Source organism: Helianthus annuus, chromosome 7 (assembly GCF_002127325.2).
Source record: "Helianthus annuus cultivar XRQ/B chromosome 7, HanXRQr2.0-SUNRISE, whole genome shotgun sequence".
Classification (NCBI taxonomy): domain Eukaryota; kingdom Viridiplantae; phylum Streptophyta; class Magnoliopsida; order Asterales; family Asteraceae; genus Helianthus; species Helianthus annuus.
This window is the reverse complement of record NC_035439.2, coordinates 49,035,164-49,062,027: the sequence shown is the minus strand read 5'-3', so window position 1 is coordinate 49,062,027 and position 26,864 is coordinate 49,035,164. Positions and strand designations below refer to the sequence as shown.

General features: G+C 38.9%; 1 protein-coding gene across 1 annotated transcript; it reads right to left on the bottom strand.

Moving 5' to 3' along the window:
- Positions 1 to 233: 233 nt before the first annotated feature.
- Positions 234 to 1,136, bottom strand: LOC110919034. Its single transcript, XM_022163314.1, has one exon. It carries the CDS (start codon positions 1,134 to 1,136, stop codon positions 234 to 236), a length of 903 nt encoding a protein of 300 aa, XP_022019006.1.
- Positions 1,137 to 26,864: the final 25,728 nt, after the last annotated feature.

Below are 26,864 nucleotides of genomic sequence, written 5' to 3'. Positions count from 1 at the left end.
CAATAAAGTACAAGTAGTGATGGTGAGTTCCACACTAATTCATATACTGGACATGCCCCGTATATGTAAACAAAACAAAACCAACAAAACTAAGACAACATAACCTAGCCTACATTACATCATGAAAATAAAGTAGGCAAACACCAAACACGAAACCAATAACGACTCAACCTCCATCATCAAAGATGAAGTTGCCACAAACCGGCAAACCCTTGACTCGAATCACAATATGTTTAGCCATTTGAACCCTTTGTGGATGAGTTGCTTGCCCGGGCTCTAGACGATGAAGGATGTGTTCCCGAAACCATAAATTCATTCGTTTCATTGTAGACTTCCTCAACCTCATCCTCATCTGAATCTTGCTTGTCATTAATCTGCTTGGCCTTCTTCTCAATATGACCCACAGTACTACCTCCCTGACCACCATCATCATCCTTAAGAACATCAAATGGGTTTGACGTTGATACCTGATTGTTCATTGGCTTCTTCAAGGACGAAATTGGTTTAGGGTTTACAACTGGTCTGTACACTACCTTAGGCTTCTGATTATTCATATGAAGACCTTGGTTAGTAGCTTTCTTCTTCTTTGCACCCACAACCCGAAAATCATCAATCTTCTTTCCAGAATCCCCACTCGAAACAACCTGAGTGCTCGTTGGGCACGAGTTATCATCATGACCAAACACGCAACAAGATGAGCACCTTAAAGGCTCCCAATCATATTCTATTTTAACCTCCTCCATTGAGTGACCCTTACCCTCTAAAGACGGGATTGCAACAGTAACACTCCTCTTTAACTCAGCCCCGGCTTGAATTTCAATGAGAGCTCTAGCATAACTGCTTCTTCCCCATGACTCAGCACACATTGTAGTAGTGTACGAATCAAGCATCTTAGGCACCCCTATCTTAGAAGCGAGCAAACTAAGACCGTCCTCAGTATATGCTGCTAACGGCACTTCATGCATCTTAACCCAAACTGGGATAGCCTTTATAGCTTCTTTTTCCAACTTGACAGAGGCCGACCACTCCTTCAAAATTATCGGAACATTTCTAATCAACCAAGGTTCATCCTCCACCAATTTATCCATCCCTTCCTTTGTTTTGAATTTAAAGAAAAAGAACCCGTTCGCATTCATCATTAGTCTAGAAAGACCATATTTAACCCAGTTGTTCTTTGCAAAATAATCCACTACAGGAAAAGCCAGCCGTTTACCCAGAAAATATCCATACAACGTGTTAGCATACCTGTCTGTGACTTATTTAACCGAAGACAATGGAATGACGACATCAGCTCCATCAACCGACTCGCTAGATTCCATCATCCGAAAATTAACCTTTACATTCTCCTTTGCGGTGTTCACAACACTAGCAAATGATAAAGGTTCTGCAGCCCCAGATACTTTTGAAATCGAGTTACCAGCCAATGGAGTTGTCAAATTCACTCCATGAACACCTAGGCGAGAACAGTTTATCCACCTGAACCGGAGCCGTGACCTTAGTAAGTTCATCGATGATGTTGATACCACGTCTTGGCTGAATATTGTTCCCATCAACATCAAGAATTCGATCCGCAATTTCCTTAAATGACAGTGGTGGCCTTCCACCAGGTTTCATGCGTTCATCCATTAAAACTGATCACTAGCAGCCAGGATTCGTTCAAGAAACAAGCCGCCTGAATAAACCCTAGTAGCCGTCAAACCACCAATCAACCTGCCGCCAATCAGAATGAAAGAGTATTCAGCCGCAAACCCTAATCGGATGTAAGAGTGAGGAAGACGCCGCAAAACCCTAGACTTAATTGTTGCTGAATATTGACTGCCAAACCCTAACCAGAATCGTCGCAAGCCAGAAAAACAGCGCCGATAACAAACCCTAATCTGAATCACTGCAAACCAAACTGATTAATCAGCACCGTTTTCTGAAGATGTATTGCCGAAAAACCCCGTATGCACTCCAGAAACACAGCGCCGACAACAAACCCTAATCCGATACACTTGAAAATTGCCGACTTCAAGTGATTAGAACCTAAAGAAACGATTAAAGATTGAAATCGAAATCCTTAGATACTAACCAATATCAATCGAGATCAAGGATTGATTGGATCGTCTAGGGTTTCACCAAATCGCCAAAGTCGCCCCTTTTTAAAAATCCCACTAGTAAAAAATTATGTTACATATGCTTAAAATGAATTTTGGCGTAAAAAGGGCATTTTGGTCATTTTCCTAAGGCATATAAACTGCCTATTATACAACTAATTAAACGAAGTGACCGTAAGGTATAACCTCGGAAGGTTATTCCCTATTCAACTGTGGTCACCTAATGTGTTTGGTCGGATCCTAATGATCGACCAAACGGGTCGTGTTTGAAAGTATAAGCGGTTGTTTAGATCGCTTACCTTACGACCCTACATAAGCACTAAACCTAAAGTGACGAGCTAAACATGTTAAAACATGTTTAACGAAGTTTGAAAACAGGTTTGGTATCAAAACAAAGGGTCTTGATACCTAAAAGTAGTTTGGTTACAAAATACGCAAGAATACGCATTTTGGCCGAAACTACGACTCGTCACTAAGCCTAGATAACGTGGTAATCAGTAGGTATAGTCACTAGGGACTATAGCCATCGTGATTACGCTCACGTTGCAAAGTTCAAACGAACTTCGTGTTGTCCGTAAACTGGTCAATGCTGAAAGTCAAACAAAGTTTGACTTTCGCGCTAAAACGCGTAAAAGAACGAAAGAATACTTACAACGGGTCCAAGAATGGAGGTTTTGATCTAATAATTCCCAGGTATGAAGGTTTTATCCTTCAACTTAGGGAAAAATCTGATCAAAGTGTGGGTTTGAGCAAATGGGGGGTGGGGTTTATATAGTTTTTGCACAACCGTTCAGATCGTTCATCATAAAACGAGCTTGGATCTCGACCGTATAAGTGCACCCATGGTTTTATAATACCATGGGCACCCCAAAAATGGCCCATAGTTTCGAAAATACCATGTGCAAGGCCCCTAAACAGCTGGAACAACTGTAAACAGCTGGAAAAATGAATCGGTGCAGATCTGTAGCTAGTACGTTGTGACAACTCGAGTTTCCGACTTTCACTTTCGCATTTATTGCACGTTGACCTTGACTGTTTAGTTGTTTGATTTGTTTAAATTGTAACTGTACGTTGGATTATAAGTGAGATGAATGCTGAATTTCTATGTGATGAATATGTGTAAAGTACTTGATCGCATGAACTTGTTATCTGTTAAGAGTTTGAACAACCCGACGAAACACAAGTGTGTTTCGCCATACGCTTCTCCGATGAAACAAGGGTGTGATTTGTCACACATAGCTCAACGAAACAAGATTTGTTTCGCCGGCCCAACCGTTTCGTCGAAGCCCAGTAAGGCCCAACATGTTATAATCTTCTTTTATAACCCAGTAGGTCGCGTAGATGATTAGTTAGAAAAACCCTAGAGCCTCTTTCTTGGCGACGGCAGACAACCCTCATCGGATCTCATCATCTTCGAAGTATCATCTCTCGGGTCATGGAATTTATTGGTATGTTAACTTGTGATTCACCATAATGACTCTTGACTGTTTACGTGTTTAGTGATAATGAAACCAAGTTGAGTATTATTCGTAATTAAAAAAAATAATAATGATTGTCGTTATTGTATGATAAGGTCTAGTTTTGATATTATATGATGTATCCGATGTAATGGATCTCATTGGTAGTAACACTTATTAGATTGTGCCTCCAAATGAAATATAATCTTCTGGTTGTATATTCATTCAAACAATAATGATTCCATGTGCAATTCCTTAATGGCCGACATATACTAAATATTATTACATATGATTCTGACAATTAAATCACCAAACTCACATGCAAGTATTATTAAATATTCGGATATGCATGACCGACAACAATTGGGTTGGTGGATGGTAGCTTATTTCTTTTAAATACATAGACTTTAGGTGACCTTTTGACTTTGATAAAAAAAATAGATATGATGGCTTCCTGCATTGAAATGATGATGAGTTGTTATGATATTAGGGTTCATATTAATTGATGATTTATTTATTTGATCGATTAAGGATTGGTGAGAATCTATGATTTGTGTTAATTGATAAATGATAAATTTGGAGACCATTGAATATTGTAACCGAATGACATAATATTCGGATGTTAAACCATGCGCACAAGACCTCTTGGTCGCACAAAAGGTCCCCAGTCGCACAAGGAAAATTGAGTCGCACAAGATTGTTTGTCTGTTTGTTATTTTGGGCCATATGTATATTTATTGGGCTGGGTAACAAGGCTGGTCGCACAAGATGTATGGATCGCACAAGATGGACTATTTACTTATAAGTTGGGCCGTGTATATGTATACAGATGTATTTGGGCTTTCTGGATATTGGGCCGGGTACTGTTGGGTTTCAACGGGTGAATCGCACAAGGCTGTTAGACTTGTGCGAGCCCAATCTATTAAATCGTACCAGTGATTAGTATGTTATGAATTTGACTGCTAATGTGTTACACGTGTTAATAACCTGTTAGACTATGTGTAATCATACGTGCTTTACTTGAACCTAAACCTGACTTGTATGGTAACCATGTTAGGACGTGGTTAGCCTCAACTAGCTCGATTGACCTTTCTGTGTATGTGCCGAGCAAACCAAGGTGAGTTCACACTCTTTACCAAGGCATGGGATTCCCGGGGATAGGGAATGGGTTGAATGATGGAATTGAACAATTTCTCGTACTTACACGGTTACTAGACTATCTACCATGGCCCTCGGGTTAAGCAGGACACTTACGTAAAACCTACGTAAACAAGTACATGCTACTGTCTTCCGGAGTCAGGAAGGACACTTACGTAAAACCTACGTAAACCTCACACGTACCACTGTCCTCGGGAAGCCCCTACTAAATATCGTAAAAAGGTTTGGGAAACAGGGTAAACTGGTAAATCATATTTTAACTATGGGAAAACCCCATCATCTATGGACATGTTCGGGAAACAGGGTAAACTGTTATTCCACGTGGGAAACCCCCACCATCTATGGATATGTTTTGGGAAATAGAGCAAACTGGTTAAACATATTTTTCAACATGGGAAACCCTCACGGCAAGTGAGCCAGCTAAAGACAAACTACGTTTTCGTAAAACACTTAAAACGAACACCCATTCTGTGAACTCGCTCACTTTGTTGTTGACTCGTTGTTACATGCCTTGCAGGCCTTTAGGTGCATATCAAAGGAACTTACTGTCTGAGAAGCTGGAGTGGTCATGGGTCGAGACACATGGAAACGCAATATAAGACTAAGAGCTTACATATGGTTTTATAAACACTTAACGAGTTAAATATGCTTCCGCTGTAACTGTGAAATATTGTAACATTGTAACACTTGTTGTTTATAAGTGAAAGTATTATTTACCTATGCTTATGAGTTCAATGTGATTGATGGTTAAGATCCTGGCCAGTCACGCCTCCAAGCGGTGGTACTCCGCATGTGGATTTTGGGGGTGTGACAGATTGGTATCAGAGCCATTGGTTATAGTGAACTTGGTTTTAAAAAGGGGAAACTGTTTTTGTAAAACCAGACTATAACCGGACAGATTCTGAAAACGGGAATACGACCATGACACTCAGCTCCAGATTGCAAGGTTCGTCTCTCTTATACTCATTGTACTACATAACTAGTGAACACCTACATACGATATTGCATGTGATTGCACGTTTAGCACACCGATATGAATTCATGAACACTTTCAAGAAATAAGTGACCGATAGGGTGGTCTTTCCCTAAACCTACATAACCTACGCTATGTGATACTCTTTGATTTCCTACTCGAGTGTGGGGAACCATTTGACATGAGTTAAGAGGAGCTGAGATGAACATGCAAATCGCAATATTATTATGGGTGCACACATAATAATATTGTGGGGTGCATGTGAGTCCCAGTAAGGCTTAACAAGTGGAAAAGGGGTTCTGTCCCGTTATTTGATTAGTGTGAAACATAACCAACCTATAGGGGCCATAGCAGTAATTGCCTCCCTACTCAAACTTAAACGCAAACTTCTCATTTATCGTTGGATACTTTCGAAACTCGATGTTGTCGAGTGTTACCTGAACACCCGTTTGAACACCTAGCGAACGGTGTAGAATGTTAGGTGCTTATACGAACGTCCCTGAGTTGGATGTCCCCACGTCGAATGATTGAACGATACCTTTCCTACTCCTTCTCGTTTATTGAAACTCATGGATTGACGTCTCCGATCCCGAAATGTGATCACTTCTGCAATACCCTCGTATCAGACGGTGAACTACTTGAACCACACGCAACGACGACGGACAGGAGGATGAGCGTAGCACCCTACGGACCTCAGTACGGATTAAGTTAAAACGTCATCAACCCAAGGAACAATGACAGTTTTGGGAACTCTAGTAGCAGTAGCAACAACACTGGATGTGGTACTCGCGATGGGCATTTAGGATTGGTGTGGACAACGCCAAGATTGTAACAACATGGTGGCCTTCGTGCCCATAGTAATAAATCACTTCGTCACAGTTCGGCTCAACCCTGGTACATCTCGAAACCGAACCTGCTATGGAAACGGCAGATGGCGAGCCCATTGAAACCTCATATGGGTGTAGGAATGCAAACTCGACCTTGTGGGACAAGTGATCAACGTCGACCCTTCTTCTGCTACCGTTGATAGATTTGATGCGGTAGCCGTGTGGATTGGCTACCCAGATATCGTATGCATACACCCAGTGAGAAGAAAACTTTGTGCGAAGAAACGTTACCTACTGCAGCGTGTCAGAGTGGAACAACGGTTAACTTCATTTCAGCAAGAAGGACCAGGAGTGTCTACGGAAGGATTACCCCGCAATGTTAACCCTCAACACGGATGTCAAGACTAAGGAAAGGAGGATCGAGGATCCACCAACTATTCGTGACTTCTCCCTAAATGTTACCCGAAGAACTGACAGGTTTATCTACACATCGACAGGTGGGATGTCAGACCTGTGTCATGCTAGAAGTAACCCTCGTTATTGGTATATCTTATCTTACCTTACGTCAGGAAGGTTGTAGGAACTGTCTAATCAACTCCAGAAATTATTGTACTCGAGCTTTGTCAGCCCCAATTTTCGCTTTAAGGAGCCCGTTATACTCAACAAGAGAAGTTGTTTCGCATGCGTTACGATTATCGAGAAACTCAACAAAGTGACAGTGAAGAACCGCTATCCTCTTCCCCGAATTGATGATTTATTTGACCAGTTGCAAGGGTCAAGCTACTACTTCAAGATAGACCTGAGGCCAGGCTACTATCAGCTGAGAGTCCAGGTTGAGGACGTCTCCAGAGCAGCTTTCAGAACTCGCTACGGCCACTACGAGTTTCTTGTCATGCCATTCGGGTTAACAAACGCACCGGCGGCCTTCATGGATCATATGAACAGAGTGTACAAGCCCTACCTAGATAAGCTTGTGATTGTATCCGTCGACGACATCCTGATCTACTCCAAGAGTCAGGAGGAACCCGAACGGCATTTGCGACTTATTTTGAGGCTCCTTCGAACAGAACAGCTGTACGCCCAGTTTTCAAAATGTGACTTCTGGCTTCGTGAAGTCCACTTCCTAGGCCACGCGGTAAACAAGGATGGGATCCATGTTGATCCATCCAAGGTAGATTCAATCAGGAGCTGGCCTGCACCGCGTACACCAACGGAAATACGCCAATTCTTGGGTTTGGCGGGTTATTACAGACGGTTCATTAAAGATTTCTCGAAGATTGCACAGCCGCTTACACCACTGACACAGAAGGGTGTCACTATCGTTGGGGTAATCCCTAGGAAACCGCTTATCAGCACTTAAAGGATAGGCTCTGCAGTGCACCTATCCTCTCCTTGCCAGAGGGCATAAATGACTTCGTGGTTTATTGTGACGCATCGATACAGGGGCTTGGTTGTGTATTGATGCAACGGGATAAAGTTATTGCTTACGCTTCGCGCCAACTTAAAGTTCACGAACGGAACTACACGACGCATGATTTAGAGCTGGGAGCTGTTGTTTTCGCGCTCAAGATATGGCGACACTACCTGTACGGTACCAAGTGCACTATTTACACCGATCACATGAGTCTCGAGCATATCTTCAAGCAGAAGGAATTGAACATGCGTCAACGTCGATGGGTTGAACTACTGAACGATTACGAATGCGCCATCAAGTACCATCCAGGCAAAGCCAATGATGTGGCTGACGCCCTCAGTTGGAAAGATACTACACCTAGGCGTGTATGAGCATTGCAGCTCACTATCCAGTCCAGTCTTCCTGCACAGATACGAGATGCTCAGGTAGAAGCATTGAAACCAGAAAACGTCAAGGCTGAAGCCTTACGCGGCTCAAGGCAACGATTAGAACGAAAGGAAGACGGCACTTACTATGTAACGGGGCGTATTTGGGTCCCACTTTATGGCGGTCTACGAGAACTTGTGATGGATGAAGCGCACAAGTCTCGCTACTCGGTACATCCAGGGTCGGATAAAATGTACCACGATCTCAGAACTACGTATTGGTGGCCTAGCATGAAAGCCCTCGTCGCGACTTACGTCGGCAAGTGTTTGACTTGTGCGAGAGTCAAAGTTGAATATCAGAAACCATCAGGTCTACTTCAGCAACCAAAGATACCACAATGGAAATGGGAGGAAATTTCCATGGATTTTGTTACAGGCCTACCTAGATCCCAGCGTGGGAACGACACTATTTGGGTGATCGTGGATCGACTCACAAAGTCTGCACACTTCATGGCAATCAAAGAAACGGACAAGTTCTCCACATTAGCAGACATCTACTTGAAGGAAGTGGTCTCGAGGCACGGGGTGCCCACCTCTATTATTTCGGATCGGGATGCACGATTCACATCAGAACTATGGCAAGCAACGCACAAAGCTTTTGGCTCGCGGCTAGTCATGAGCACAGCATATCACCCTCAGACGGATGAGCAGTCTGAGCGCACGATTCAAACCCTAGAAGACATGCTTCGGGCATGTGTTATTGATTTCGGCAGCAGCTGGGAAAAGCATCGCCCTTTGGTGGAGTTCTCATACAATAACAGTTACCACACCAGCATTCAAGCCGCTCCATTCGAGGCATTGTACGGACGTAATGCCGGTCACTTCTGTGTTGGGCAGAGGTGGGTGATAGTCAAATTACGGGTCCAGAACTTGTAGTTGATGCTATGGAACGAATTGCACAGATATGACAACGCATGGCGGCAGCTCGGGACTGTCAGAAAAGTTACGCTGATAAGCGTAGGAAGCCTTTGGAATTTCAGGTCGGGGACCGGGTTTTACTTAAAGTTTCACCCTGGAAGGGTGTGGTTCGTTTTGGCAAACGGGGCAAACTAAATCTGCGGTATGTCGGACCGTTCGAAATCACAGAGAGAATAGGCAAAGTGGCCTACAAACTGAACCTACCAACAGAACTAGGGGCAGTTCACAATGTTTTCCACGTGTCGAATCTTAAGAAGTGCCTGTCAGATGAGACCCTCATAGTTCCTTTGAAGGAACTCACTATCGACGAGCAGTTGCGCTTCGTCGAGAAACCTGTTGAAATCACAGACCGGGATGTTAAGGTCCTCAAGCACACCAGAATACCACTTGTTCGAGTTCGTTGGAACTCCCGTCGTGGCCCAGAGTATACCTGGGAACGAGAAGATCAAATGAAACTCAAGTATCCCCAGTTATTCGAAAACCGTGCAACCATTACTGAGGCTGAAGCTACTACAGAATTTCGGGATGAAATTCCAACTCAATGGGGGGATGATGTGACACCCCAGGAAAACCAGTGAACGATACAACTTACCTAGTTTCATCAGTAACCGCATGCTAAATTTCGGGACGAAATTTCTTTCAAGTTGGGGATAATGTGACAACTCGAGTTTCCGACTTTCACTTTCGCGTTTATTGCACGTTGACCATGACTGTTTCGCCATACGCTTCTCCGACGAAACAAGGGTGTGATTCGTCAAACATAGCTCAACGAAACAGGATTTGTTTCGCCGGCCCAACCGTTTCGCCGAAGCCCAATAAGGCCCAACTTGTTATAATCTTCTTTTATAACCCAGTAGGTCGCGTAGATGATTAGTTAGAAAAACCCTAGAGCCTCTTTCTTGGCGACGGCAGACAACCCTCATCGGATCTCATCATCTTCGAAGTATCATCTCTCGGGTCATGGAATTAATCGGTATATTAACTTGTGATTCACCATAATGACTCTTGACTGTTTACATGTTTAGTGACAATGAAACCAAGTTGAGTATTATTCGTAATTAAAAAAAATAATCATAATAATATTGATTGTCGTTATTGTATGATAAGGTCTAGTTTTGATATTATATGATGTATCCGATGTAATGGATCTCATTGGTAGTAACACTTGTTAGATTGTGCCTCCAAATGAAATATAATCTTCTGGTTGTATATTCATTCAAACAATAATGATTCAATGTGCAATTCCTTAATGGCCGACATATCCTAAATATTATTACATATGATTCTGACAATTAAATCACCAGACTCACATGCAAGTATTATTAAATATTCGGATATGCATGACCGACAACAATTGGGTTGGTGGATGGTAGCTTATTTCTTTTAAATACATAGACTTTAGGTGACCTTTTGACTTTGATAAAAAGAATAGATATGATGGCTTCCTGCATTGAAATGATGATGAGTTGTTATGATATTAGGGTTCATATTAATTGATGATTTATTTATTTGATCGATTAAGGATTGGTGAGAATCTGTGATTTGTGTTAATTGATAAATGATAAATTTGGAGACCATTGAATATTGTAACCGAATGACATAATATTCGGATGTTAAACCATGCGCACAAGACCTCTTGGTCGCACAAAAGGTCCCTAGTCGCACAAGGACAATTGAGTCGCACAAGATTGTTTGTCTGTTTGTTATTTTGGGCCGTATGTATATTTATTGGGCTGGGTAACAAGGCTGGTCGCACAAGATGTATGGATCGCACAAGATGGACTATTTACTTATATGTTGGGCCGTGTATATGTATATAGATGTATTTGGGCTTTCTGGATATTGGGCCGGGTACTGTTGGGTTTCAACGGGTGAATCGCACAAGGCTGTTAGACTTGGGCGAGCCCAATCTATTAAATCGTACCAGTGATTAGTATGTTATGAATTTGACTGCTAATGTGTTATACGTGTTAATAACCTGTTAGACTATGTGTAATCATACGTGCTTTACTTGAACCTAGACCTGACTTGTATGGTAACCATGTTAGGACGTGGTTAGCCTTAACTAGCTCGATTGACCTTTCTGTGTATGTGCCGAGCAAACCAAGGTGAGTTCACACTCTTTACCAAGGCATGGGATTCCCGGGGATAGGGAATGGGTTGAATGATGGAATTGAACAATTTCTCGTACTTACACGGTTACTAGACTATCTACCATGGTCCTCGGGTTAAGCAGGACACTTACGTAAAACCTACGTAAACAAGTACATACTACTGTCTTCCGGAGTCAGGAAGGACACTTACGTAAAACCTACGTAAACTCACACATGCTACTGTCTTCCGGAGTCAGGAAGGACACTTACGTAAAACCTACGTAAACCCCACACGTACCACTGTCCTCGGGTAAAGAAGGACACTTACGTAAAACCTACGTAAAGCTTGTACGTACTAGTGTTCTCGGGTTAAGAAGAACACTTATGGTTACCACTAGTCAGGTATATACAAACAGGGGAAGCCCCCACTAAATATCGTAAAAAGGTTTGGGAAACAGGGTAAACTGGTAAAACATATTTTAACTATGGGAAACCCCCATCATCTATGGACATGTTCGGGAAACAGGGTAAACTGTTATTCCACGTGGTTAAACATATTTTTCAACATGGGAAACCCCCATGGCCAAGTGAGCCAGCTAAAGACAAACTAAGTTTTCGTAAAACACTTAAAACGAACACCCATTCTGTGAACTCGCTCAACTTTGTTGTTGACTCATTGTTACATGCCTTGCAGGCCTTTAGGTGCATATCAAAGGAACTTGCTGTCTGAGAAGCTGGAGTGGTCATGGGTCGAGGCACATGGAAACGCAATATAAGACTAAGAGCTTACATATGGTTTTATAAACACTTAACGAGTTAAATATGCTTCCGCTGTAAACTGTGAAATATTGTAACATTGTAACACTTGTTGTTTATTAGTGAAAGTATTATTTACCTATGCTTATGAGTTCAATGTTATTGATGGTTAAGATCCTGGTCAGTCACGCCTCCAAGCGGTGGTACTCCGCATGTGGATTTTGGGGGTGTGACATACGCGGCCCGCGTAGGAGTCAGGTAAGGCCAACCCGGCCCGCCTGGACTTCAGATCAGCAAACTGAGTTTCATAAATTGCATAAATGGTCCCTGTAATGGTTTAAGCACAATTCCAACACATCTACGGCCCATTAAGCCAACTTTAAGGCCCTAAAATGATGCCTAAACATAGTGGCCATGAAACATGCTCAAAAATATGCCGGATGTCGGTTTGTTTGGTCGTACGGACGCGTTATTTGCTTAATTACGACGAAATACGCACGAACGCGAAAAATGATCCAAATTGCACGACGAATGGATTTTTCTCATGCCAATCACTAAATAAAATATTTTAATGATTACATAAATTTTTGGATGTTCGGATGTAATCAGAACGTAAGATATGCACGAAAATGCAAACTTATGCACTTTTTGACGCTTTTAGTCCCTGAATGACCAAAAAGTTTATTTTTGCACACCGAATCCCCTCAAAGCCTATTCATAAGATATGTGAAGGATATTTAGGGTATGTTTAACTTACGGTCATGTTCCGGAATGTCCGTTACAGTACGAATCAGCATACTTTCGCAGTTTGTCGATTTTAGTCCCTGTAAGCGAATAAGCTTGATTTTGTCATACCAAAGCCTTCAAAACTTATTTCTAAGTTATGTAAAGGTTATTTAAGGTATGTTAAGAATATTTTGATGTTTCGGAGTGTTTGTCGTGTTAAACTGATTACGTTTAGACACCGGTTTGCGTATAACTCTCCAGAAAGCGATATAGAGTTTGAAATTGAACAAAAATCAAATAACATTGTTCTATTGATAACTGAACTGTTTAAAATGATTACAGACACAAGTGTCACACTTTAGCTATCCTAACCTACAGGATTCTGAATGTGTGGTATCCGGAATCCTAAATTATCCGTATTTGATTGAATTCGGATCCTTTAGCTATCCTAGCCTGCAAGATTCCGAATGACTGGTGTATGGATGCAACAACAACCAAACTAAGAGTGATTTGAATATCATCATGACTTGATTGGATTCGGTTCCCGTAGCATCCTTAACAAGAAGGATTCAGAACGGGTGATATCTTGATCTAGAATCATCCAGACGCGGTTGAGATCGAATCCTGTAGCTTCCCTAGCTTGCATGATTCATAATGGGTAGTTTATGGATCCAATAGCAACCAAACAAAGAGTAAATCAAAAATGAATAAGGCTCGGCTGGATTCGGATCCTATAGCAACCCTAGTAGAAGTATTCAGTACGGGTGTTAGCCGGATCCTAATTCAGTAATACTTGTTTGAAATCGAATCCTTCAGCTATCCTAACTTGCAGGATTCAGAATGTGTGGTATCCGGAATCCTTAATCATCCGTATTTAATTTAATTCGGATCCTTTAGCTAATAATACTAATACTAATACTAATACTAATACTAATACTAATACTAATACTAATACTAATACTAATACTAATACTAATACTAATACTAATACTAATACTAATACTAATACTAATACTAATACTAATACTAATACTAAACTAATACTAATACTAATACTAATACTAATACTAATACTAATACTAATACTAATACTAATACTAATACTAATACTAATACTAATACTAATACTAATACTAATACTAATACTAATACTAATACTAATACTAATACTAATACTAATACTAATACTAATACTAATACTAATACTAATACTAATACTAATACTAATACTAATACTAATACTAATACTAATACTAATACTAATACTAATACTAATACTAATACTAATACTAATACTAATACTAATACTAATACTAATACTAATACTAATACTAATACTAATACTAATACTAATACTAATACTAATACTAATACTAATACTAATACTAATACTAATACTAATACTAATACTAATACTAATACTAATACTAATACTAATACTAATACTAATACTAATACTAATACTAATACTAATACTAATACTAATACTAATACTAATACTAATACTAATACTAATACTAATACTAATACTAATACTAATACTAAGACTAATAACACTAATAATACTACTAATACAAATAACACTAACACTAACACTAACACTAACACTAACACTAACACTAACACTAACACTAACACTAACACTAACACTAACACTAACACTAACACTAACACTAACACTAACACTCACACTCACACTCACACTCACACTCACACTCACACTCACACTAACACTAACACTAACACTAACACTAACACTAACACTAACACTAACACTAATAATACTAATACTAATACTAATAATACTAATACTAACAATACTAATACTAATATTAATAATACTAATACTAATACTAAGACTAATACTAATATTACTTATATTAATAATACTAATACTAATACTAAGACTAATAATACTAATAATACTAATAATACTAATAATACTAATACTAATACTAATAATACTAATACTAATAATACATTGCTAATACTAATACTAATACTAATACTATTTTTTTTTTTTTTTGGGTAAAGGGTATACCCCGGTGATTGTATTACTATAAACCAAAACAGATACAAGTAGATTGGCAGAGTACCAATCTAGTTCAATAGTGTGACATGCCACACTAAAGTAAACACGCTAAAAAGCAAAACAACGCACCAAACACCTATCAACTATACATCAGAAAAACTATTAAGAGATTATATTAGGTGTGGTCGGACTCCTCCAGCAATGATATCTTCCATGTCTTCAAAAGTCTTGAAACCTGCTCATTTACTTTGTACTTGAACGAGTGCAGCTTCAATCGGACTGTTTCAACAATCATATCTTCTAATACTTCCGGCGGACGTAATTGATTATTAAAAAATCTTGAATTCCGTTCCTGCCATACAAAGTAAGCCATGGCCGCCACCACTAACTTGCGACTCACCCAAATCAATCGTTTAGATTTTGCATTAGGGATAATCCAAGCCATGATTTCATCCCATTTTTCATCAATATGTGCCATATCTATCTTCTTTCTTATTGAATACCAGATCTGTTTAGTGTATGTGCATTCGAAGAAGAGATGTTCATGAGTTTCCAACCCTCTATTACAAAGGAGACAACACATCATACTTACCTTACCCATAGCATTATTCCACCTTTGAATTCGGTCTTGAGTTGCTAGTTTTCTTTTATATATCAGCCAACAAAGGAACGCGTGTCTAGGGATATTAAAAGAAGACCACACCATATTATACCAGTTCACTTGTTGTCCGGTTCTCCTTAAAGAATTCCACGCCACCTTGGTTGCGAAAGATTCCATTGAATCATTGTTATATTTCCACATGATACTATCGGTTTTGTGAGATTCAATAGAAATAGGAGGAAGCTGAAATAGAATAGGGAACACGTCCCGCCAAGCGTTTGGCCACCTCCACGTATTATCTTGAACCACATCAGCAACTTTAGTGTATATGGAGAGCCCCTCTTGTCGCATTTGTCTAGGTGTAACATAAGAGCTAAGAGGGCAATGATCATTCCAATTATCAAACCACAAGAAAGTACTTCGACCGTCGCCTATTTTGGACACAAAAAACTTTCGGACAGTTGGTCTCATTTGAAGTAATTTTCGCCAGCTCCAACAAGCATTATTTGGATTAGGAATATCCCACAAACTTCTATCCTGCAAATGATAAGAGTATACCCATTCCACCCATAGAGATTTCCTTCGCGACAAGATACTATTCATATGAAAAGCCATTAAGGCTTTATTCACATCCGCAATGCGACGAACCCCCAAACCCCCTTCAGATTTCGGAAGACAAACAACATTCCAAGAAACTTTTGCTTTACCTTTCACGAAGTGCCCTTGACACCATAAAAAACTCCGCATTTTTTGCTCAAGTTGCTTAACGATACTAGCTGGTAAAACGAACACTGAAGCCCAGTAAATGTAAAAAGACGAAAGCACAGAAATAATTAATTGTAATCTACCCGCAAAGGATAGATATTTAGCTTTCCAATCTGTAATTCTGTTCTCCATCTTTTCAACCAACACTTTGCAATCCGAGTATAAAAGCCTTGAAGCAATAAGAGGAACGCCTAGGTACCTGATCGGTAATGAGCCCTCCTCAAACGGCATGATAGAGCGGATATTGCTTTTAACTTGATTCGGAACATTGCAAAAGAACACCGTACTCTTCGTGAGACTCGGAATCAAGCCAGACATATCCTTAAACCTGTTCAGCCCATCCATAATGACTTTGACAGAGTTAACGTCCCCTCTAGAAAACAAAAAAAGATCGTCCGCGAAACACAAATTAACGATTCTTTGTTTCTCACATTTTTTATGAAATCTGAATGCTGACTCAATAGTCGTTGCTCGCTGAAGCATAGACGTTAATACCTCCATGACCAATGTGAAAAGATACGGGGACATGGGATCCCCTTGACGAAGACCCCTCCTGCCTTTGAAATAACCAAAAATATTCCCATTCACACTGACTGAAAAAGACGATGAAGAAATACACTTCATAATCCATTCAACCATAGTTGGATGAAAACCATATCCCTTCAAAATATCACCCAGAAAATCCCAGTCTACCGTGTCATACGCTTTTTGGATATCTACTTTGAATGCACATCTAGGAGCACCACTTTCCCGATGATAATTATGCATCAGCTCTTGAACTAGCAATATGTTATCCGTAATTCTTCTATTGGGCACAAACGCTGATTGATTCAAGGTTACCAGCTTATCAAGGCCCTCTAAAATTCTATTCGATAGAATTTTAGTAATGCACTTATATAGCACATTACAACACGAGATAGGGCGATAATCAGTAACCATACTAGGAGTTGGAATCTTTGGAATAAGGGCAATAATTGTATGATTCACCTCCTGAAGCAATCGATTAGAAATGAAGAAATCCTTTATAGAAGTACATACCTCTTCTCCAACAATCGGCCAACCTTTTTTGAAAAAAGCCGATGAATACCCATCCGGTCCAGGAGCTTTATTATCACCTATAGAAAACATAGCCGACTTAATTTCAGCTACCGTCACCTCTCGAACCATATGCTCAGCTGCCGAAGGATCCAGCATGTTAGGAAATAAATCCGGAGTTGGCTTCCGAGTTGTATTTCCTTTCTGACCAAGAAAATTGCTGAAATGATTCACAAAAGCGGTGGGAACCTCGGCTCCCTCATACAAGTTTCCATCAGTATCCTTTATAATATCCACACGGCATCTATGATTTCGACATTTCAATGAATTATGAAAAAACGCTGAATTGGAATCACCCACCTTCAACCATTCGACCTTTGCTTTTTGACTCAAGAACCTTTCTTCATCCATAAGAGCTTCTTGAAACGATGCCAGTAATTCCGATTCCCTTTTTCTACATTCCTCATCCGCGGGGTTTTGATCCACTTTAGCTTGAGCTTCATCTAAAGCTTCTCGTAATGACTTCACTTTTTTATGAACGTTGCCTTGTTTGTATAGAAGGCTACGGATAGGATGTTTAAGAGCTCTCAACTTTTTCACTACTCTAAACATAGGCACCCCCTCAATTTGTTTTCTCCATTCAGATTTAACAATTTCACCAAACTCCTTTTTATAAGCTAAAAAATTCGGGAATTTAAAGGGTTTCGGCTTGCTACTTCTCGTACCCGGAAGCTTAAGAAGACACGGCGTATGATCAGAAATTCTATACGGATGAAAAACCGCACAAGAACTTGGAAAGTCATCCGTAAAATATACATTAGCCATAACACGATCAATCTTTTTCAAAATACCCAATCCCTTTTTTGGTTTTTGGCTCCAGGTATAATGAAAACCCGAGCTATTCACATCAAAAACCTCCAGATTCTGAACACATTCCTTGAAATCTCGCATTCCAATTGTAATTTTAGAAGATCCCATTGCCATATCCTCTAGGTACAATGAAGAGTTAAAATCTCCCATAATAACCCACGGTTTGGTCCGGACAAAATGTTTGTGTAAACATAGACTTTCCCATAGTTTCCGACGTTCCATATAATAGTTATCCGCGTACACAAAGGAGCAAAACATAGCTTTATTAATATCCTTGAAAACAAGTTGAGCATGCATAACTTGAGGAGTAATTGATAAGACCATGAGGTCAACATAATCTCTATTCCAACCCAAGAGAATGCGTGTGCCCTTCGAACAAATACTACCATTAGAAGACCAATTCCAAGAACGACAAATCTTCTGACATACTCCCAACAGATTTGAAACCTGAACATGCGATTCCAGAATAGCACACACCTGAATATTATTGGTATTAATGACACTACGAACCTCTCTTTGTTTCAGGGGACGGTTCAAGCCCCTAATGTTCCAGCAAGCAATACTATCCATTAATAACCTTGTCAGCAGGAGTGCTTGCCCCTGTTTTTTCATTACCCGCTTGCATAAACTCTGACGTTTCATTAATTTCTATCACCTCTTCCTCATCCGATATATCATCTTCTACCCTGGCCTCACCTGAATCCAGACATCCAAACGAATTCCCAAGTTTTATGCTACTTCCCTGAGCTGCATCATTTCGAGAATTAAACCTCGTGTGAGTGTTACCTTGCGCATTAGCCACAGTTGAAGAGCCAGGCCGAGAATTCAGTTCAGCCGTCTTAGACATGCCCGGACGAGAGTTTGGTTCATTAATAACCAGGTTACTCGGTTTTTGAATAGGCCGGTATTCAAACTTAGGCTTTTCTTTGATTACAATGCCTTTCCTAGCCGCTTTTTTCTTATTCACATCCATATAACCATCTTCATCAGTATGCTCCTTACCCTTCCTGTTATCTTGTGTGTTAGTCTTAACCTCCTTAGGGCATTTATCCTTTGTATGGCCAAAAACACAACAAGTCGAGCACCTCGGCGGCGACCATTCATATTCTACTTTGACTACACTCAACAAGAATCCACCACCTTCAACATTTGGGATAGCAACCGAGACAGTCTCTTCTAGATTCTTTTCAGCGTCCAATTCAATCACCGCTCTAGCATAACTGCTACGGCCCCAAGACTCCAAACACATATTTGATGTTTCATTATCCAAGAGTTTCGGGGATCCTATCCTAGAAGCTATTAAACTTAAACCATCCTCGGTATAAGCCGCTAACGGAACATCATGCATTTTCACCCAGACTGGGACCTTTTTGAATTCTTCCTTTTTTATCTCAGTTTCAGATGACCATGGTTTTAGAAAAATGGGAACATTACGAATAAGCCACGGCCCGTCATGTAAAACCTGCTCCAAACCTTCCCTCGACTCAAATTTGAAGAAGAAGAAACCTTTTGCATTCATCATACTCTTTTGAAGGCCATACTTCTTCCATCGATTCTTAACAAAATATTCTACTACCGGAAAGGCTAGTCTTTTACCCAAGAAGTACCCATAGAGGACATTACTACATTTTTCCTGAACCTTCTTAACCGATTCCAAAGGTATTGTGACATCCGCATTACCTTGATTTTCTTCATTCTTTAGGAACCGGAAATTCACTCTACTTGGCTTAATTCCACCTTTTAGTTTTTCAGCAAAAGTTGTGTTGAAGACATCAGACTTTTCCTTATTACCCAAGTTGCTCATCGCATTCAATTCATCCCCCTCTAACGAAGAATTAGTTGCCATATGATTTGCATGAAACATGTTCGAACTACCCCCCCCCCCCAAAATCCAACTCCACTGGTTTCGAAATAGCCTCTAAACCATCAAGTATTGACGGGTTGTTTGTTGAATATATTCCCCTCCTAGGCAAGAGAGGATTACCTTCAATGTTAGTTACACGCAAACCTATCCCGCGAATAGGAGCTGTACCTGGAGTTTCCTCAGAATCGTAATGTAAGTTTTGAAAATTACCCAGATTGGGGTAATCATCCCCACCCGAATCCGCAACTCTCTCCATCAGAACAACACCACACTAACCATGCAAAGGAAAACACAAGAAAACAACCAGATTATCAGCCGTCGCACACGTAAACCCTAATCCTTTAAACCCTAGAGCCGAAAATCCACCCTTAACCGATTATAAAAGTGTTATCAATCTAGCTAAGTTAATCTCAGTTAACCGCAATCAACAACAACTAGTTTAATCAATCAGGGTTTCGAACCGGATCCCTAGAGCGGCGATTGAAGAAAACAAACAAAGAAAAACCCTAATTCCTAATCAGTCACAAATGCTAACAAGTTCGTTCTAGAGTATTGACGAATCAAACTCTAATAACAGATTGTTATACATAAGATCATGAAGAAAAATCTAGGGTTTCATGAAGAGCAAAAAATCGCCAAAAGGAGAGAGAGAGAAGGGTTTGATTAACCTGTGGAAGTTAATACTGGTGCGGCATGTGAAGAAAGCTTTATGGCACTAATACTAATACTAATAATACTAATACTAATACTAATACTAATACTAATACTAATACTAATACAATACTAATACTAATACTAATACTAATACTAATACTAATACTAATACTAATACTAATACTACTAATACTAATACTAATACTAATACTAATACTAATACTAATACTAATACTAATACTAATACTAATACTAATGCTAATGCTAATGCTAATGCTAATGCTAATGCTAATACTAATGCTAATACTAATGCTAATGCTAATACTAATACTAATACTAATACTAATACTAATACTAATACTAATACTAATACTAATACTAATACTAATACTAATACTAATACTAATACTAATACTAATACTAATACTAATACTAATACTAATACTAATACTAATACTAATACTAATACTAATACTAATACTAATACTAATACTAATACTAATACTAATACTAATACTAATACTAATACTATACTAATACTAATACTAATACTAATACTAATACTAATACTAATACTAATACTAATACTAATACTAATACTAATACTAATACTATACTAATACTAATACTAATACTAATACTAATACTAATACTAATACTAATACTAATACTAATACTAATACTAATACTAATACTAATACTAATACTAATACTAATACTAATACTAATACTAATACTAATACTAATACTAATACTAATACTAATACTAATACTAATACTAATACTAATACTAATACAATACTAATACTAATACTAATACTAATACTAATACTAATACTAATACTAATACTAATACTAATACTAATACTAATACTAATACTAATACTAATACTAATACTAATACTAATACTAATACTAATACTAATACTAATACTAATACTAATACTAATACTAATACTAATACTAATACTAATACTAATACTAATACTAATACTAATACTAATACTAATACTAATACTAATACTAATACTAATACTAATACTAATACTAATACTAATACTAATACTAATACTAATACTAATACTAATACTAATACTAATACTAATACTAATACTAATACTAATACTAATACTAATACTAATACTAATACTAATACTAATACTAATACTAATACTAATACTAATACTAATACTAATACTAATACTAATACTAATACTAATACTAATACTAATACTAATACTAATACTAATACTAATACTAATACTAATACTAATACTAATACTAATACTAATACTAATACTAATACTAATACTAATACTAATACTAATACTAATACTAATACTAATGCAAATACTAAGGAGGAAAATGAAGTCGTGCAGCTTGTGCTTGCTGTTGAGCAACCTGTTGAGCTGGACTACGAGTAGCTTGATTCTAAGCAAAACGACAAACATCAGCAAGATGACCCGACTTCCCACAGTTGGTACAGAAACTTCACGGAAGTTGCGGCTGATGGTGGCTATTGCATCTTTTGCAAAAAGGTGCATTCCCCGCATACCGTTTCTTAGCTGGAGGCTGTGCGGGTTGGTTGGGAGCTGCCTGGTTTGCTTGAGCAGTGACAGCAAAATTCTGGGAAGCCTTACGCTTCCCAGACCCCTTCGAGGAACCTGAATCCTTGCCCTTCTTATTCTTACTCTTCTTGCTCTCACCCTTATCAGACGACTGTTTCTTGCCCTTGTCACCCTTCCTGTGTAGTTTACCCTTTCAAACCTGCGACTCTGTCAATGTTGCAGCTAACTCAAATGCCTAACGAACTGTGGTAGGGTTACTACCAGTGACGATGTCTTGTACAGAGTCAGGTAAGCCATCAATATACCTCTGGATAGCTTTCTCAAGTCGGGTAACCATGGTAGGGCAAAGTAAGCTCAACTCCTCATACCTGTCAGTGTAAGCCCGGTGCTCACCACTATCCTGATTCAAATCATCAAACTCCCTTTCTAAAGATCTTAATTCATGACGACGACAAAACTCACTCATCATAAGAGCTCTAAGTTCAGCCCAAGTTTGTGCTAACGCAACCTCAGCACCACGGTCTCTCATAACCTCGTTCCACCATGTAATATACTACTACTGTCTCGTATTGCATCTATTCCACAAAGGTGCATTCCCCGCATACCGTTTCTTAGCTGGAGGCTGTGCGGTTTGGTTGGGAGCTGCCTGGTTTGCTTGAGCAGTGACAGCAAAATTCTGGGAAGCCCTACGCTTCCCAGACCCCTTCGAGGAACCCGAATCCTTGCCCTTCTTATTCTTACCCTTCTTGCTCTCACCCTTATCAGACGACTGTTTCTTGCCCTTGTCACCCTTCCTGTGTAGTTTACCCTTTCGAACCTGCGACTTTGTCAATGTTGCAGCTAACTCAATTGCCTGACGAACTGTGGTAGGGTTACTAGCAGTGACGATGTCTTGTACAGAGTCAGGTAAACCATCAATATACCTCTCGATAGCTTTCTCAAGTGGGGTAACCATGGTAGGGCAAAGTAAGCTCAACTCCTCATACCTGTCAGTGTAAGCTCGGTGCTCACCACTATCATGTTTCAAATCATCAAACTCCCTTTCTAAAGCCCTTAATTCATGACGAGGACAAAACTCCCTCATCATAAGAGCTCTAAGTTCAGCCCAAGTTTGTGCTAACGCAACCTTAGCACCACGGTCTCTCATAACCCTGTTCCACCATGTAAGAGCTCTCTTCTGAAATACACTTGAAGCAAACTCGACTTTCTGATTTTCTGGACACTGAACGTGACGAAACGTACTCTCAATGCTCTCGAACCATTGAAGGAGCCCAGTTGCCCCTTCAGAACCACTGAACTTGTGTGGTTTAACCGAATTGAAACTCTTGAAATTGCATGGAGCATTTTGGTTATTGTTGGCTTGGTTCACTTGAGCAATAATGTCTGGGAGTACAGCGGCCATATACTGCCCCATGATATCTGGCATTTCGGCATTAGATAGCGGATTTTCGCTTCGAGGAGGCGTTCTAAAAGAGGAAACATGAGAGGAAACGAGTGAGATGATTAGATGAAAAGAATGAGATGAAAACAAAATCGACAAAAGCAAAGATGGTGGTCATTCGTCCGTATCACAAAGCAAACAAACGACACACAGTGACTAATCAAAGTAAATGGGTCAGAAATAATGTATCGTGAAGACATGCTCCCCTATAAGTGAACACTCACCCCAAGAGTTCCTAGGTAAGAGTGACTGGTCCGATTATGTGGATTTGTACGAACACTCTAGCCTTAGACAGAAAACTCAGGGTACAGGCGTTCACCCTTCCAGTTTGCACGTGTTCACACTATTTAGAACCCAAAAGTTTGACGAGATTTTGAAAACTTGGAAGGCACAAGGCCAAAAGAATTATTCAAAAATGGATGATTAAATTTTCAAAATCATTCTGAAAATCGAAGGGTTCAAAACCTTATAATAAATCATTTAAAAACAGATGATTGATTTTCAAAAATCATTTCGGAAAATTGGGTTCTTGTTTTGGCAATCACCTAAGGATAGGCGAAGTGCATGTTTTAAGATCTAAACACAAGATAACTTGTGTTGGGGTCCTAGAAAGGTTATAGTCTAGGTTAAAGCATTACTAATAACCTAATTCCCTATAACCATTGGCTCTGATACCAACTCTTCTATCACACCCCGACCGCGTATAACATGCAACCTGGCGGAAACGTCGGGGAGTATTTTAACAGAATTATTGTTCCACAACCATGGTAATTAAAGTTATGTTTTATTCATCAATCAAGAGAGTTACATTGTCTTTTAAACGAAAGAAACAAGAGTTCATAACATTATTTAAAACTAATCTTGCTTCTTTTATGTTACTGAGGCCCGAGTCCACCCTAGTGTATCTTGAACAACCCTATGCATTAGCTCCTGAAACAAATGTGAAAATAGGTACGTCGGCATAAAAATGCCTATGAGATACATAGGTTTTACGAAAATAGGATTCATGACTTAAGTTTAAAGAAATGCTTAATAAAAATTAGTCATGAATCTTGTTAAATGTTTTCTTTTATAAATCATATGAAAATGTGATAAGAAACCAGATTATATAAAAGAAAGGTGTATGGTTGATTTAATAACCAAGTAAAATGAGTTGTATAAAACAAATTGTTTTGTAAATGTCTTGTGAAAAATATGTTATTTATGTAAAATGTTATATGTCTAAATTGAAATAATTTGAATAACGCTACAATATGTAATATCATACAAGCACTTATATACAGGAAGTACCAGCGGCGTATCCACCATGCTTGTATCATATTACACACGCCTCGTTACTTAAATCACTTACCCAAACAAACCACCAATGTAAATTGTTCATGTTTAAACCAATTGTCAAATGTTATTGTGTAAGCCAGGTCAAAATGTTTATGTCAAAATGTAAATCATGTAATGTATAACCAATGTCAAAAATGTCCATGTGTTAAATGTAAATCATGTGATGTGAAACCAAAATGTCATGTATGGCAAGTGAAATATATCAACTAAACCATAGGTAAAAATGCACAAAACAGGGTATTGAAGTAAAACATAGTTTAAATCAAAGTTATGTTTTGTGGAAATGCATGCTATACTGATACAAACATCTATGCGGTATTGTGAAAATGCATACATTTAAGCCTTGAGACTGTGGCGATAAACCCTTAAACAAATTAAAGGTTTATCTAAGTTATGTGTGTGACAACCCTCATAATTCCATGTATCCGTACAATTTATTAATGATAATTAAAGTGCTTGATGATTGTGCTAAATCACTTAACTGCTTTCTGATTACTGTGCTATACTTACATGTGCTTGATAACATACTAGTAGTGTACGGAAAAGTTACTAAATAGTCCGATATGCTTTCCTCAATGTTGAAAAACAAAAATGTCACTAAAAATATTATAAAAGACACTTTACGGATTAATTAAGCACTTTAACGGAACAGTATCAAACCGAACAACCGGACTTTACCCGGAACACAAAAATATTGTCAAACACATTGTTCTTATTTTTCTGAGCTAGTTAGGGTCCCCGAACACCCTAACAAACTATATATTGCTTAACACACCATAATGCACTAACTAAGCACTTGATTTCTAACTAAATCAACTAACCACCCATTGCAAATCAACTAAGCCACCCCCCCCCCCATAACCGGTTCTAGTATGGCCCCACCCCTTTGATTTTCTTTGTTTATTTTATTAGATCTTGTCTCCCTAATAAGTGAACATAAGGACCAATGGGTGTAGACATGTTGGAAGTAAGTCTATTTAAACCACAAGTCCCTCACTCTTAACATCCTCACATCACCAACACCCTCAAACTCTCCCTCCCTCTTCCCTTGGTTCGGTCGTGAGCCCCCCACAACCACCATCATCATCATTTGTTCATTCTCATCCAATCTACAAGTATACAAAGGTGCTACGGGTCATACAACGAAGCTTGGTGCTCTCGGAAGTGGAAGGACCTTCTCTATTTGCTATTAACCACCTCATTTCTCCTCTTGATCTTCCCTAGCTTAAAAGCTAGTAGTAAGTCTCTTGAATCCTCTTTTTCTTCATGTTTAGAGTGGTTAATAGTTATGGTATGATGAAATCTTAAGAACTCTAAAAGATTACAAACAAAAGTCTTGAACATAAAGTAACAAGATGATGAACTAAGATGAACTCATGGTTAAATGAAGTTGGTTTGGTCATGTTGATGATTACTTGATGTTTATTTGGTGATTACTAGCAATATGATGTTTGATCATTATAACCATTTTATGACAAAAAAAATGGAAGACAAGACTTGAAATGATGCTAAAAAAATCGGCCAAGAGAGTGCAAATTGAGGAGATCATTTTTCAAGTGAAGAACTTGTAAAATTATCCTTCTAATTTTCGGCCATAAGATGGTTGATCAAGAGGGCTTTTCAAGTATGAAAATCAAGTGCATGAACTCAAAATTGTCCTTCTTATTTTCGGCCATATGAGGGTTTCTAGAGGGAACTTTAGTGAGTTCATAAGTGTAGAAATCCTAGCTAAACATAAGGTGTTTGTTGGAATGCTTGGGGTATACAAGCTTGAGGTCTTCTACACTTGAAGGCAACCGTTCAGGAAGCATCATCATCTTCATATCCTTTACTCCTTGGAAGGTAGTATTCTA